The 14,259-nt window shown below is 53.4% G+C and overlaps 1 protein-coding gene, 1 long non-coding RNA gene and 1 other non-coding gene across 4 annotated transcripts; 2 read left to right on the top strand and 1 right to left on the bottom strand.

The window, feature by feature from the left end:
- The first annotated feature begins 5,306 nt into the window (after positions 1-5,306).
- On the top strand, positions 5,307-8,145 carry LOC130147368 (solute carrier family 12 member 2-like). 2 transcript variants are annotated; one of them, XM_056334381.1, is made up of 3 exons: positions 5,307-6,165; positions 6,886-7,007; positions 7,592-8,145. In XM_056334381.1, exons 1-3 carry the CDS (start codon positions 5,839-5,841, stop codon positions 7,929-7,931), a joined length of 789 nt encoding a protein of 262 aa, XP_056190356.1. In that variant the 5' UTR covers positions 5,307-5,838; the 3' UTR covers positions 7,932-8,145. The 2 variants fall into 2 exon arrangements, 1 of the variants encoding a protein (XP_056190356.1); XR_008821220.1 differs by lacking the exon at positions 5,307-6,165 and adding an exon at positions 6,217-6,729 and having other exon boundaries at positions 6,886-8,145.
- A 988-nt stretch (positions 8,146-9,133) lies between these two features.
- On the top strand, positions 9,134-9,218 carry LOC130149326 (small nucleolar RNA SNORD45). The gene has a single exon (XR_008821871.1). It is a non-coding gene; the product is annotated as a small nucleolar RNA SNORD45 (small nucleolar RNA).
- Positions 9,219-11,381: 2,163 nt separating this feature from the next.
- On the bottom strand, positions 11,382-12,539 carry LOC130147375 (uncharacterized). Its single transcript, XR_008821224.1, has 2 exons — positions 12,376-12,539; positions 11,382-11,909 (listed from the first exon to the last, which is right to left on the bottom strand). It is a non-coding gene; the product is annotated as an uncharacterized LOC130147375 (long non-coding RNA).
- Positions 12,540-14,259: the final 1,720 nt, after the last annotated feature.

Genomic DNA, 14,259 nt, shown 5'->3' with positions numbered 1-14,259 from the left:
TCCTTTGGGTCTGTAATGGCCACAAATTTCTGCAGATAATCCTTCAATGTTCTGTTTGTTCTTTCACGATGGCTTGTCCCGTGGGAGAATGAGATATTCCAGTCTTATGCTGTACTCCCCACGTGATAAGAAATTTCCGCACGACTTGACTGACATAGGCAGGACCATTGTCCGTCTTAATCTGTTCTGGGACTCCCATGACAGAAAAACAGGCTGTTAGATGTTTACACACATGCAAGGCTCTTTCTCCAGGTTGTAGTTTCCCAAATAAATTTTGAATAGGTGTCTACTGTGACATGTACATATTTCAACCTGCCAAACTCAGGAACATGAGTGACATCCATCTGCCAGACCTCTAATGCCCTCAGACCTCGGGGATTGACCCCCATCCCTAGGCCAGGGCCATGGTGACTGCCCTGCGGGCAACTCCTAACAATACCCTGTGCCTCAGCATGTGTTAGTCGAAATTGTCTTTTTAATCCCTTAGCATTTTGATGGAACTGAGTGTGGGAGATTCGTGCGGCTTCAAATTGATTGATGGGTGCAGTTCGTGTCAGGCTAACCAATTGATCTGCTCTGTGATTACCTCCTCCTAAGCCTTCCTGCCATTTGTGGCTTCTGATATGGATGATACAATATGGCGCAGTCCTCTGCTTTGTAGCTCTTTGAAGTTGTTGGAATAACTCATTTAGTCGTGGGTTTGCTACTTCTTTCAAAAGTGAATCCTCTATCCTTTGAGCTACTCCTGCCACATAGAGTGAATCGGTGACAATATTCAGTGCCACCGTGCGCAATTTTGCCATAGCCCAACAAACTGCAAGCAGCTCCAAAGTCTGTAAATTATCTTTAGGGAGGGCAACAATAATGTGTTGCTGCCATAATTCCTTTTCCTTCCAGACCACAGCAGCCCTTCGACTAGCCTTGCCTGCATCTGTGAATGCTGTAAGACCATCCTGAAGTGGAACAGATGAATGCTTAGGCATTTCCATCCATGAATACGTTCTCAAAAAGTGGATATCTTTCCCCTTTAGTTGTTCTCGTGATATCTGTCCAGTATATCCTAAGAGTGCCAATTGTAGAGCAGCAGAGTTTCGCAAGGCCCATTCTAGGTCTGCTCCCTTCATTGGCAGGTGAATACTAAATGGTTCTTCCCCTGAAATAGCTAGCATCCTATCATGACCTTTTCAAATGACTTCGCCCATTGCTTCCATACGAGTCTGAACTGTTTTCTTAGGTTGAAGGGATAAAAATATCCATTCCAAGACATGGAAGAGGTCATCTCCCCCTTTTTTCTTTTGCCACTGCATGATAACAGCAAAAACAGAGACAGGGCGAGAAATCACCAGTAGTCAGAGGAGGAGGGTAATGTCTCATCGAGCTGCCCATCGCGCTGATACTAGGTGTCCAAGATGTTGTATACATTTCTCTTGTTCATTAGTGAGGTGAATGGATTTAGCTGCATCTGTGCCTTGTAAAAGAAGCTGTAGGGGAGCTAAATCTTCATTGGTAATACCCAGAAGGGGACGTATCCATTGCAAATCCCCCAGCAGCATCTGCGCATCAGTAAAGGTTTTGATCTCAGTGGTAATGGTGGTTTTCTGTGGCGTTATGATGCTGTCATTAATCTTCCATCCCAGGTATTTGAATGGAGATTGCTGTTGAACCTTTTCTGGTGCTACTTGTAATCCTGCTTGTCCAAGTGTTTGCATAAGTTGTTGTAGGTTCTGTTCCGTAAAGGGTTGCGGTTGAGCTACTAAAATATCATCCATATAACGATAAATGAGAGCATGCGGCCACCGTCGACGTAATGCTGCAGCAACGAAAAGTTGACACATGGTGGGGCTATTGCGCATTCCCTGTGGAAGGACTTCGTGGCAAGGTGAAGGCGAAGCGCGGTGTATCTGCTGGATGTAATAATGGTATGGTAAAGAAACAGTCCTTCAGGTCTACAATTAATAAGGCCCAATCTTTAGGTATCATAGTAGGAGTTGGTAATCCGGGCTGGAGCGCTCCCATAGCTTGCATTTGTTCATTCACCTTGCGTAAATCATGAAGTAAGTGAAACTTTCCAGACTTTCTTGGTATAACAAAGATGGGGGTGTTCCAAAGGCTGGTTGATGGCTTAATATGGTGAGCATTTAGTTGTTCTTGTACCAGCTCATGCGCTATCTGCAGCTTCTCCTTTTGTAGCGGCCACTGCTCCACCCAGACAGGCTCATCTGTAATCCAGGTGAGTTTTAGGATGGGAGGCTGCCCTGCAGAGGCTGCCAGAAAACCGTACCTGGGGTAGTTAACACTACTCCCAATTGAGTCATTATTTCGTGGCCAATGAGGGCAGAAATGCCATCTGGTAAAGGTAAGATCATTACATGTGCTGATGCTATTTTGTCTTCCACTTGAATAATGATTGGCTCTGTGCTAGTATGTGGCAGTGAGATGCCTCCGATGCCGCTGACTCCTCCTGTGGCCGGTCTAGTAGGCCAATGTTTAGGCCACAGCTGTCGGGTGATGATAGTCACATCAGCTCCTGTGTCAAAGAGTGCAATAAAGGTACAAGATTCATTTCCTCTTAGTAATGTGACTCTAGCTTCTGGCTGGTTGTTCATTGACATAGTGAAGCATACAAGTTCATCTGTAGATCGTTTTTATTCCCATGATTTGGTAAAGAGTCACGAGGTGGCGCACATACTCTATCTGTGAAATTTTGCAGGGGAACTAATTGAGCAATTTAGCTTCCCTGTGGTATGTGGAGAGGTGTATATAATGTGTAAGCCACGATAACAATCTGTCCTGTATAATCAGCATCAATTAGCCCCGGTATTACAAAGATACCCTTTAGTCCAGCTGAAGATCGGCCTATTAATAAAGCTCCAAATTGTCGACACGAGGAGCGTATCAGGCCAAAGGCTGTGGATGGAATCTTGTGGATGGTGTTGTGTCAAACAGAGTGACATCTACTGCTGTCGCCAAGTTGATTCCCAAGCTACCCTGGGTTGCTGGGAGGCCGGGCCCTGGGTTGACGGGACCACTTTTGTCTTCACGCGGCCGCCGTTCGTGCTCTGTTTGCGTTTTCCCGATCGCCAACAGACTTTAGAAGCATGAGAATTAATTGTCACACCATACAGACACCGAGCAGTTACGGCGTTGATGACCTTTCCCACCACAGCGGAAACAAGGTCCGAGATAACTTTTTTGTTTGGCTCGTGGTCATACTGCAGGTTTGAGGACAGCTGCCAGTGCCTGGGTATGGGTTTGCATGGCTGTAACAGTGGAACTTACAGCATCAGAGACAAAGGTGGCTTGCTGGGCAGTTGCGCTGTTTACCATTCGTTCCAGCATTTCCTCCACCGGAGCTGTTTGGGGAAAGGTGGACAGAATCATCTTGGCCCTTGGATTAGCATTTTCAAAAGCTAGCATCTGGAGCCTTTGTACTTTAAGATCCTCCATCATACTGTGGTTTTGGTCCAAGGCTTACACTAGCCGGTTCACAAAACTGTCAAATGGTTCCGTTGCTCCCTGTTTGACTGTTATAAAGGAAGGGGCCTTTCGTTCTGATGGGACAAGTGTCAGGGCTTGTTTTGCAGCCAGGGCGCAGGCATTATGCATTTCCATGGAAAACGTTAATTGTACCTTAGGGTCCGCATAAATGTCACGACCTAACAGCATGTCCTCTTTACCATCACAGAGGGGATGCCCCTGGGCCCTGGGCAGGATCAAAACCTTATGCACTTGTCGTTCCCATTCCTTTTCAAAAAGCAAATACTGTGCTGGTGTAAGAAGCAATCTGGCTAGTGAAGTACAGTCACTGGGTGTCATGATTTCAGAGTCAAACAAATAATTCAGCAAGTGTTTGACCAGTTCTGATTGCAAACCATATTGTATAACAGCTTGTTGTAGCTGCTGCATAAACTTCCAATCAAAAGGTTTCCACGCTGCGGCTGCTGAACCATCTGGTAAAGTGGTGGTCCGCACCACACATGCAACAGCAGAAGCAGCCTGCCCCTCTCCCTCCAATATAGTGTCTCATATAACCCTAGACCAACAACTCTGGGAAGCGGCAGGCTGGAGGATAACGCCTTCCTGGGTCAGGACTTGAACATCACGACCGGCAGTATGCAGATGGCATTCGTTCAATTGCTGCTGCAAGCGGTTTAAGGTCCAGTTGGAGGGTTTTGTTTGGGGACGGGGGATCGGGGCAGCAGCAGCTGGGGTGGGTTCATTTTCTTTATCGGACTCTGCACTCTCATTCAGAGGCGCGCTCAGACCCACTCTTGTACCCTCTTCCTCATCTAGCAGGGGGGGCGGCTCTTGGTAGCTTTCAGGTCGGCATGGAGCACCCGTTGCGGCGGCACCCTCTGGTGTTGGTGTTGGGTGTAATAGCTCTGTCGCAGATTTTTTAATAGGCACAATTATGCCTTTCGCAGACGGAGCGCCTTGACCAAATAATCAGGTAGACTCCAACGACTCGGTTTCCCGACCGAGGAGGTATGAGGCAGCCATAGCCATATTTTTCTCTGCAACCATTGATCGTAAATGGTTCATGACCTCCCGCCAGGTTGATCCCAAGTCCTTGGCTGACTTGCTGCCGACTTGCTGCCGCTAAGGATCGCATCCCAAAGGGAATCCCTGATCTCTCGCCACTCAGTCACACTAAACATCAATTGGGGGTCTTTTAAGTGTCCTTTTTCATTCGCCCACCTACAGAGCTCATGGAGCATCTTGCTCACGCTAGCCTCTTGCTTAGCAAGAGTATCAGATAATAGTGTGAGTGCTGCCTCCCTCTCCATTATCGAGGGAAAAATGGTCTTACTGGTGCAGGTCCGTGCAGGACGTCAATGCCGGATTCAGACGCCTTTACTCCTTACGGACGTCTTCCTGCTCAAACTCCTCTCTAGCGACTCTCAATTCGCAAAGCCCACTGTCGCAATGCAAAGGCAGAGTTTTTCCAGCTTTCCCATTGTTCAGGTGCCAATTGTTGGGAGAAGGGTTTGCCGGAGTCAAGAAATTACTCAATATGAGTTATGCATCTTGCTCAACTTTATTAGCTTCTAACACTACTTATATAGACTCGATACACATGCATATTCCCAAAGCAAAAATATAATTGGTTATTAGTCCCTAAGCACGCGCTGTTCTCACACCCCTAATTATCATGACTAAAAATAAGCATTCTATCCATGCAGCTATTTGCGTTGCTATGTTTCAGCCTTGCGGTTTGCTACTCCCTTTAGTGCCTGAATGCAATGAATAGTACTGTATGATGCAAGTACTCTACCGTATATGCTGTGTACCCCCAAGTATGTTGGTGTGCGTGTTAGGAGGAAAGCTCCCCCATGCACCCCGTGCTGCCATAACCCAGGGTCGGCTTTGTGAACTATCATTTGGTTTGGAGAGTTTTCCTGGGTATAATTTTGATAACACTCCCAGGGCCTGCACTGGCCCCATTCTGCCGGGCTGCTCCTGAACCCCCTGGCTGCCACGAGCCGCGCTTTGGCCCCAGTGGCCCCTGTCAGGGCAGCTGGCGGCCCCAAAGGGTGTCTGGGGTAGCGAGGCGGTGCAGCAGGAGAAGGATGCTCAGGTGCTGCTGAAGGTGGTGGTGGGAAACGGGGACCTCAGCGGGAAGGGCAGCAGCAGGACAGGGCTCTAACATCAACAGGGAATCCCTGGTGTAGTGCCGCCCTCCCCTGAGGGGATGCTCTCTCTGATTGGCCGCGCTGGGCTGTCACTCCGTCCTGGCCTTGAGCCCGCCCTCCCCTGAGGGGACGCTCGCTCTGATTGGCCGCCGGGGCTGTCACTCTCCTCTGCTGGGGGCCGCCTGTTAGCTGGGCTGCGGGAACTATGGCGGAGGCGTCCCGGGGCAGGGGGTGCGCGGAGGGCCCCAGCCCCGCAGCAGGCTCGCTCCCGGGGCTCGCTCCCCGTGCCCCGAGTAACCCCCCCGCCTCCCCCCCGGCTGCGTCCGCGCCCCCTTGGCCCCGGGCGAGGGGCTGCGAGGGAGCCCGGGGGAGGCGTCGGGCCAGGGCCCCTTTCCCCGCGGGGCTCCGGCTGAGGGCCGGGGCGGGGGGGACCCCGGGGCGGGCAGCGGGGCCGGCGGCGGCGGCGGCGGGGGCCGGGGCGGGGAGCGGAGCGGCCGCTGAGCGCCGCCGGGCCGCGGCCGCGCCGGGGCCGGTGAGCGGAGGCCGGGGCGGCGAGCGGCGGGCGCGGGGGGAGAGCGCCGGGGGGGCGGCGGGGCCCGGGCCGGGGAGCGGGGCCGGGGGTGCCGGAGCCGCGCTGGGGGGCGTGGGGCTGCGCTGCCGGGGGGCGGCCGCGCTGTGCCGGGAGCGCCGGGCGCTGCCTTGGCGCAGGTGCCCGTAGCCCCGGTGCGGGCAGGGAGCGGCGCCTGCGGAGCCCCCGCGGCAGGGGGGGGTTCGGCCGAGCACCGGCGGGTTACAGAAAAGTGGCGCCTGGTAGAAGCAAGAGTATCACAGAAAGCTTTCTTCGGGGAAAGTACGGGTTCTGCTTTCAGGATGGCTGCCAGGCAGAGAATCATTGATTAAAGGGTTTTTTTGCTATTACACGCTTTCTCAGATGAGCTCGTTCGGAGAGTTCCTTCGGTGCTGGAGCTTCACAGTCAGTGATTAACCCAGGTTTGGTGCAGGATTTGTCCTAGTTTGGGCAGGTGCAGAATGAGTCCCCTGATACTGCTGAAAACACTGAGCAGAAAACTTGAGGAGGAGGGGAGATGAAATAACAGTGAGTTCTCAATGAAGCAAAAGCGTGGAGTTTTGTCCTTGTAGCATGCCTTCCCTACTCAGATTTTTTTGGATAAGATCCCCAATTTTCATCCATTTGCCATTTTCATCGTTTGATTCTCTCTGTTTTTCTCCTGTGTTGCACAACTGCATGCAGCTGGCTGGGGAAAGCTGGCAGGCCTCATGTGCAGAGAACAGCTCCCGTCCCTCCAGCTCAGCCAGCAGTACTGATTTTCTGCTGCAGCGGGAATGCTTGTCACTTCCTGGAGAAGAAAATGGGTAAAGTAACGAACATTCCTTAGGGAATGTGGCGAGGCTGTTGGGAGGCATTATGGGATACAGCGGGGCGTTACGGGGCATCATGAGATACAGGGGGGTGTCAGGCGTCTGCCTGGGAGCTGATGGCGTGGGGAGTGCCATGGGTGAGGCAAGTGAGCCCCTGTGACGGGTTGAGGCGGTCTCCTGCCCGCTGGCTGCCTCGAGGCGATGGTGGTGGGGGGAACGGGAAGCTTCAGCTGCCCATGATCTGTGTCTGGGCAGTCCTGGAGGGGCTGGGGGCTGAGGGGAGGGAGGAGGGGAAGCGGGAGGCCCACCCCACAGGCACAGTCGCCAGCCCCGGGCACCTCCCTAGCTCACCAGACCTGCTGAGCCTACTGTGGCCCCACTTGCCCCATGCTGCTGCCTGCCCTGCTGCAGCACCTCTCCTGCAGCCGGGCCCCCAGCTCCAGGCAGCCCCTCAGTGCTGCCATGAAAGCGGCCACCAGCCCCCCACTGCTGCTCAGGAAGGCCCTGCGGCAGGAGGGGCCCCAGCCAGGGCCGAGCGATGCCAATAATGGTCACTTGTGCTTCTTTCCCTCTGCCAGGGGCTGGGCTGAGGACGCTGCGTGCTGTTCCTCCCCTGGGGATGCTGTTGGCTGCACCTGCCTTAGGCTGGTGGAGGTTGTTTCTGCCTGGCCTTGCTCCCCCCGCAGTGCGTGTGCAAGAGGGGACTGGGGGGCACGGCCTGGCTGTGGGCAGGAGCTGCTGCGGCAGGAGCTGGACAGGCCAGGGAAAGGCAAAGGAGAAGTCGTCCAAGGCCATGTGGCTAGCAGCTGCCTCCTGCTGCAGGCACCAAAGAGCCTGCCCCTGCGGATGGGGAAGGATCCACCTCTGCAGCCCGCAGCAGGCCTGGCTGCCAGCGTGCACAGCAGGGTCTGTGCGTAACCCAAAGTGTATTGCGGCCTCCGGGCATACAAGGGAGCGAGGTTACAAGGGAGCGAGGTTACGTGTCTAGGAGTCCTTGTCTTGTGAGGAAGAGCTGTGAGGTGAGACACCCACAGGTGACCTTAAATGGAGGACAGACGAGCGACTGGGAGGAGAGAAGGAGAAAGAAGCATCTAAAATGTCACATTTTCACAGTGGTACCAAAAGTGAGAGCTGTGGTGAGTCCTGGGTCCGTGGAACGCTGTCTCCTCTCTGTTGTGTCGCTGGCCCTCCCTGCCACTCCTCTGCGCTGCTGTGATTTGTGTGTGTGGTGGGGTGATCCAGGCTGGACTGAAGCTGCTCTTTACCGCTCCCCCTCGTCCGCTGGACAGGGAAGACAAGATACAATAAAAAGCTCATGAGCCTGCGTAAGGATGGGGAGATGACTGCCATTACCTTCATGGGCATAACAGGCTGAACTTGGGGAAATGAGTGTGACTGATTAGCCGTCAAATCAGAACAGGAGAATGAGCAGTAAAAGCAAATCTTCAAAACACCTTCCGTCCTGCCCTCTCTTCTACTGGGCTTAACTTTACTCCCAATTTCCCTGTCTCCTCCATGCAGGGGGATGGGGAACGGCAGCTGCGGTCAGTTGATCACACATTGTTTCTTTCTTCTCCTTTTCCTCCTCCTCCCCAAACCTTGCCATACAAACCCATTGTGTTTTGATTCCCTGTAGCTCTCCATCCTATTTGTTTGTCCTGCTTGCTCTTCCATTCTGCCTTTATCTGTCATTCTGTTGCTCCCTTCTCTTTTACTCTCTCCACTTCTGTCCTGGTCCTTTTCCCCTTTTCTTCATCCTCTGTCTCTGTCCTGCAGAGGAACAACCTTCTTTTTCTTGCTGACAGTTACGGGTTGCTTTTTCTGAGAATTCTGCCCGCCTGTTCAACAGTCATTGATCTGCTGCATGCTTTTCCCTTGAGGAGAAGGACTCAGTCTTTGTTTATTCACCGTTGTGCTCTCTGTTGTAGAAAAAATGTCTCGCCATAAGGCTCCGGTGCTTCCAAATGGCGCCTTGCTTGTCTGCATAATATATCTGTAGTCCCGTCTCACGGAACACGTTAATGGTGTTACAAATTATAAATAAGGTAGCTTCCTGCCATAGGAAGACAGTGTGTTGGGTTTGAAACCTTTGGGTAGGACAGAAGGAGGTTGCCATGCTGGGTCAGTGGTGAGTGCTGGCACGTGTAGTCTGATCTAGAGTTGATGTCTCTCACCACTTTAGCTCTAGAATTACTCTGAGACCCAGGGAACTCCGGTTCCCTTAAGCTGCAACCTTGGCACTTTTCCAAGCAGTGGAATGAAATTCCTGTCACAAGCTCTAAGGAACCTTAAGGAGAAGGGGGCACAGTTTGAGTTTTCTTCCATGTAGGCGTCAGGGAGGTACCGTTCTGAGCTTAATACTTGATACTGCTACTAGGAGACACTTTCAAGTGAGCTGAGTGTGGCTCTGGATACCCAGAGCTGGACAGGGTTAGCAAATGCTGATGTGGAGTTTTGGTGGTAAACTTGACCAGCCTGTCTTAATGTGCAGGCATGTTCCTTGTTTGTGTGGTCCCACCTAGGCATCTTGAAATTTTGAAGGGTCGTGGTCCCGTGGTCACATCTTGCTTTGGTCACAATGAACTGTGTGTGGTGTGCAGATTTGCTTTTTAAGGAGCATGTTGTGGCTATATTTTCTCTGTTTGGCTTTGCATTTGGGAAATAATGTAACAGTTACAGCTCAACTGAAGGAGCTTTAACTCAGCTCAAACTGAAGGATACCTGATGTGGCAGAGAAGGAGATGTCTTTTACTAATTTTTTGGTGTGTGTCAGTTTGACCCCAAATGACATTGTGTCAAAGCATGTGGCCAGGTTCCGCTGTAGATGTTGACTTGGCGTACGAGTGACTCCAAGTGTGCTTTAGGGGAGAGCTCTGTTGGTGTAGATGTGCTGAGCAATTGTTGTGCTGTGTGTGCAGCTGTTCTGGTTTGGCTTCCAGGTGTGAGCACGCAAAAGAAAACTGGCAAGTGTGGTCAGCCTTGCTGTAAAATGAGACCGGTTTCTACTGCTGCCTGGATATCTGAGAGCCTCCTGAACCTTTCAGGCAGGCCAAGCGTTGTGCCCCGGTATTTCTGAGTCCACAGCTCTGCAGTTCTCTAGGAGGTGTAAGAGACTGTGCCGGTGAGACCCACCATCGCCACAGCAGATGTATTGTCTCAACATTGCTATGGCAGGAAACTCATGCCATCACCACAGTGAATGATCTATCTATACGTTGTTAAGGCAGGAAGATAACACCACTGCCACCACAGAGATTTATCTATACATTGTTAAAGGAGGAGACCGACTGATGCCATGGAGCAAAGGAGCGGAGGAGGGCGGGGGGGAAGCTGATCCTGCAAAACTTAACCAAACCCCTGTGCATGCACCCAGACCTGCGGTCAGGGGGATCAAGGTGCTTGGAGGCCCCCGAGGACCATGTTGGGCATGTACACCATTGCCGAGTGGAAGGTGTGACTAAACAGAACAGCTTGTAAAAACTGTAAAAAAACCCGGAACCAACTAACATTGGACAGAACGTTCCCCCACCGGACTTGGAAACGAATCAAGACTGTTGGGACGCTGTGCATCACTTGGGGTTTTTTTCCCCTTTTCCCTTTTCCTTTGGATTTTACCCTTTTCCCCCACCTTTCCATCCTAATTGTTACTATTATTATTGTTATTACTGATGTTCTTACCTCTTTATTCTTATTTTTATATTAATTTTATATAATTTAGATTTAGTAATTTATATTTAGTAATAAAATTTTTAAATTGTTCTTATCTCAACCCTCAAGTTTTACATTCTTTTCTGATTCTCCTCCCCAGCCCTCCAGATGAAGGGGAGTGAGCAGGCGGCTGCGTGGTGCTTGGTTGCCGGCTGGCATTAAACCATGAGACCAGAGGATGAGGCTACTGAAACAGAAACACAGCCTCACTCCCTGGATTCATAAGCACAGCGTGTTCGTAGATGCCTCAGATAACAGTCTAGAAATTAAGTCCATGTCATATGTGGGGCTCAAGGCCAAGGCTCCCTCACCAGTGCCTGGTGCAAGCCTTGGGTCTTTCTAGATCTGTGTTTCCTGGGCCCTGAGAGTCCACGTTCAAGTTCGCTTGCGCCTCATACAGACGCACACAGGGATCCCACCAGGAGCGGGCCTAAGGCAGTCTGTGCTTCCAGCTGCCATCCCCAAGGCCCTGAGCCCCGCAATGACCTGCCTTCCCTTGTTCCACTGCACCCTCATCCTTCTTGCTGAGCAGGCAGAGCTTCAGCCCTTTGCTGTGACCCTTTGTGCCCGACTTGTCTGCCTGCAGCCTGCTTCCTCCGGCAGGTGCCGGGCGTGGAAGTCCTGGCCTTGCACACGAGACTGAAGAGGACTGGCGCCTGGTTAGCCACAGAACTGAAACACTTTATTGCAGGGACTCAGCCAGCTGAGCTCTTCCGTTGAGAGGAGCGCGGGCAGGACAGAGCAGGCCTTTGACACTGAGGCTGCCTTTGCATCAGCAGGCATTGCCCCAGCGGGAAATGGTGGTGGTGCACTGCAGCCAGCCCTGGATCCTCTCCGTCCTGCTGATCAAACCTTTTCTCCTATTAGGAACTGCACCAACTTCTGCAGCCAAGAAAGGAAATCCCACAGCTTCTGCACTGGAAGTGGGCAGGGTATAAACCTTCCTGCTTCTGTTGGTGTTGGCCTGTGAACGGGGGTGGAGGTGAAGGCTGGCTGCGGCCTTGCCGTAGTCGCTACTGCTGTGTGCAGGCCCATCTGTTCCAGGATCCAGTTGTAGAAGTGCTGGGTGGAGGTGTAGACTCCGGGCTTCTTTGCTCTCGCACAGCCCATCCCCCAGCTGGTCAGGCCAACAAGCCAGAAGTAGTCAGCGCTCTTGTCTTGGCACACAAGAGGCCCACCGCTGTCCCCCTGCAGCAGAGGAGAGAGGATGAAGGGGTTGTTGGGTGGCCACCGTCAGCCCAGTGGCTGGCTCCTTCCCTCTCATGGCACTTCCAGAGCTGTATTTAGTGGCCAGCCAAGCTCTGGAGAAGCTTTCCTGGGAGGGGGGCGGTGGGCCTGTAAGGCAGGGCTCGCTCTCCCTGCAGCACAGTTGTCCTGCAGGTGCTGCAGAAGGATGTTGCACGTTTGGGATGGTGAAGCTCTGGGCTGCCAAGGGCACTGGGTGGGCTTTGTGGACATAGTGCCAGGCCTCTGGGACAAGGCAGGCAGGCCCTGGGCAAAGGCGTGCAAAAGGGGAAGGGGGGTAAGGCCCTCAGCAGTGGGGACACAGCAATGGGAGTGTGAGTGGCCAGGAAAAGCCCGTGACGGTGCAGGTTTGGGCGGTTGTGGCGGGGCTGCCCGTGCTGCCGGGGCTTGGCTTGTAGCACGCTCCTACCTGGCAGGTGTCGATGCCACCCTGCGGATAGCCAGCACAGATGTTGTGGGTGTGGATGGCCCCTCTGTACCAGCCGCTGCTGTTACAGACCCCGGCATCAATGAGGTGGACCTGGGCCTCCTGCAGCACATACGCCGATCCTCCAGCTGTGAAGAGCACAGAAAGGAATGAACACCCAGCAGCTCATTGCCAGTTCTCCTTCCCTGCGTGACTGAAGCCCTATCCCGGGGCTTGGCTTTGCATGTGGGGAGGCGCTGGACCGCTCCTTCCTTTCTGCCTTGCTCTGGGTCAGTGGCTCACGCCCCCCTCTCTAAGAGGCATACGTCCCCACAGCCTGATTCTGGCTTTCGCCCCTGCTGTCAGGAAGAGCAACCTGCCTCCCCAAGCTGGCCAAGCTTGCACTCGCAACGTGACTACATTTTGGGAGCTCACCTCTTGCAGTCCTGGCACCCCAGCCACTGACGTAGCACTCTGTCAGCTCCGAGACTCTCAGCGAGGCATCCGGCACGCAGGCAAGCTGTACGTAGCTGTTGCACTGGACAGGCTGCTCCAGTTCCAGCAAGGCAATGTCGTTCCTCCGTGTGATATTACTGAAGTGCTGGTGAACCAGCAGCTGCTTGATGTTGCGCATCTGGGCCTCAGGTCCCAGCTGGGTCAGCCGGGTGGCACCTACCACCACCTGCCACATGGTGATGTTCCTGGAAGGCAGATGGAGAGAGGGCTCAGAGGGAGCAGAGCGACATGCTGCAGCAGCACAGCAGTTGCCCTGCCTTCTGCTTGGCGAGGGAGAGAGGAGAGCAGCACTAGGGAGGGTGCGACAGACCACGTGCTCCTTGGGCTCAAGCAGTGTCGAGCTGGAGGCTGCTGGGAAGCAGTGGCATGAGCCCAGCCTTCTCCTGAGCAGCCTCTCAGGTGGCTGCGGAGTGCCCAGGCACTGGGCGTACTGCAGGGCAACAGGACATGCTGCAGCACGTGCTGCTGTGCTCAGGGCACCTGCTAGAGTGTGGGGCTAGCCCCGATCCCTGGTCCTCCTTACCTGGCCTCGATGAAGCAGTGGGCTGATGTGAGGACCCACTGTGGGCTGATGAGGGAACCCCCGCAGATGTGCGCCGTGCCTCCTTCCAAGGGAGCCTGGATGCTGACGATCCAGGGCCAGGCCCCTGGCTGGGCATCTGTGCCACCCACAACGCGTGACATGCCGTAGTGAAAAGCCGAAGGCCGCAGGTGTCTCTGTAACCAGAAACTCCATTCTGGTTAGCTCCATGGAAGCTTGCGCCATTCTGGCTAAAGGCCAGCTGTCTTCCCTCCCCTGAAGGCATGGCCAGAAGGGCCGAGGAAACCCGTGGGGTGTGTGCCCGCTCCCCTTTCCCTGCTTTCTGCTTCAGCCCGTAGACAAGTTGTGCCGGCAGCCTGGGTGATGGCAAGGAGCTGAGCCTCCCACGTGGCTTTTAGGAAACTTTTGTGGCGAATGAAGAGACGGAACGCAGCTTGAATTTAGAACCACAGCCTACGGGCACCTACAGCAACAGCAAATAGCAAGCAAGAAGAAGAACACAAAAACCTGTCAGGGACTGACACATGTACTGTCTAAGATACATAAAAAAATTGTATTAACAATAAAGGCCATTTTGTCCAAACCCAGCCACGCAGACATAGTGTTTTTTCAGTCTGCCTCCAACTGTGTCACCGCAGGTTGCTCCACATGGGATCCCTGTCGCAGAGCCACCAGACCCCTTTCCACCCACAACTGACCATGTTCAGCCTGAGGGCTCCGCGGTGGCTTCGGCTCGGTGACACCACTGACTATCGGAGTGCTGGGGTAGCAAACTGTGCGTTGGGGACATTACCAAGCCTGCTAGGAGTGCAGGGGAGTTGCGCTCTGTG

The sequence above is a fragment of the Falco biarmicus genome, chromosome 4, assembly GCF_023638135.1.
Source record: "Falco biarmicus isolate bFalBia1 chromosome 4, bFalBia1.pri, whole genome shotgun sequence".
Taxonomy (NCBI): Eukaryota; Metazoa; Chordata; class Aves; order Falconiformes; family Falconidae; genus Falco; species Falco biarmicus.
The sequence above is the reverse complement of the archived record's forward strand: the minus strand, read 5'-3'. Positions and strand labels throughout refer to the sequence as shown.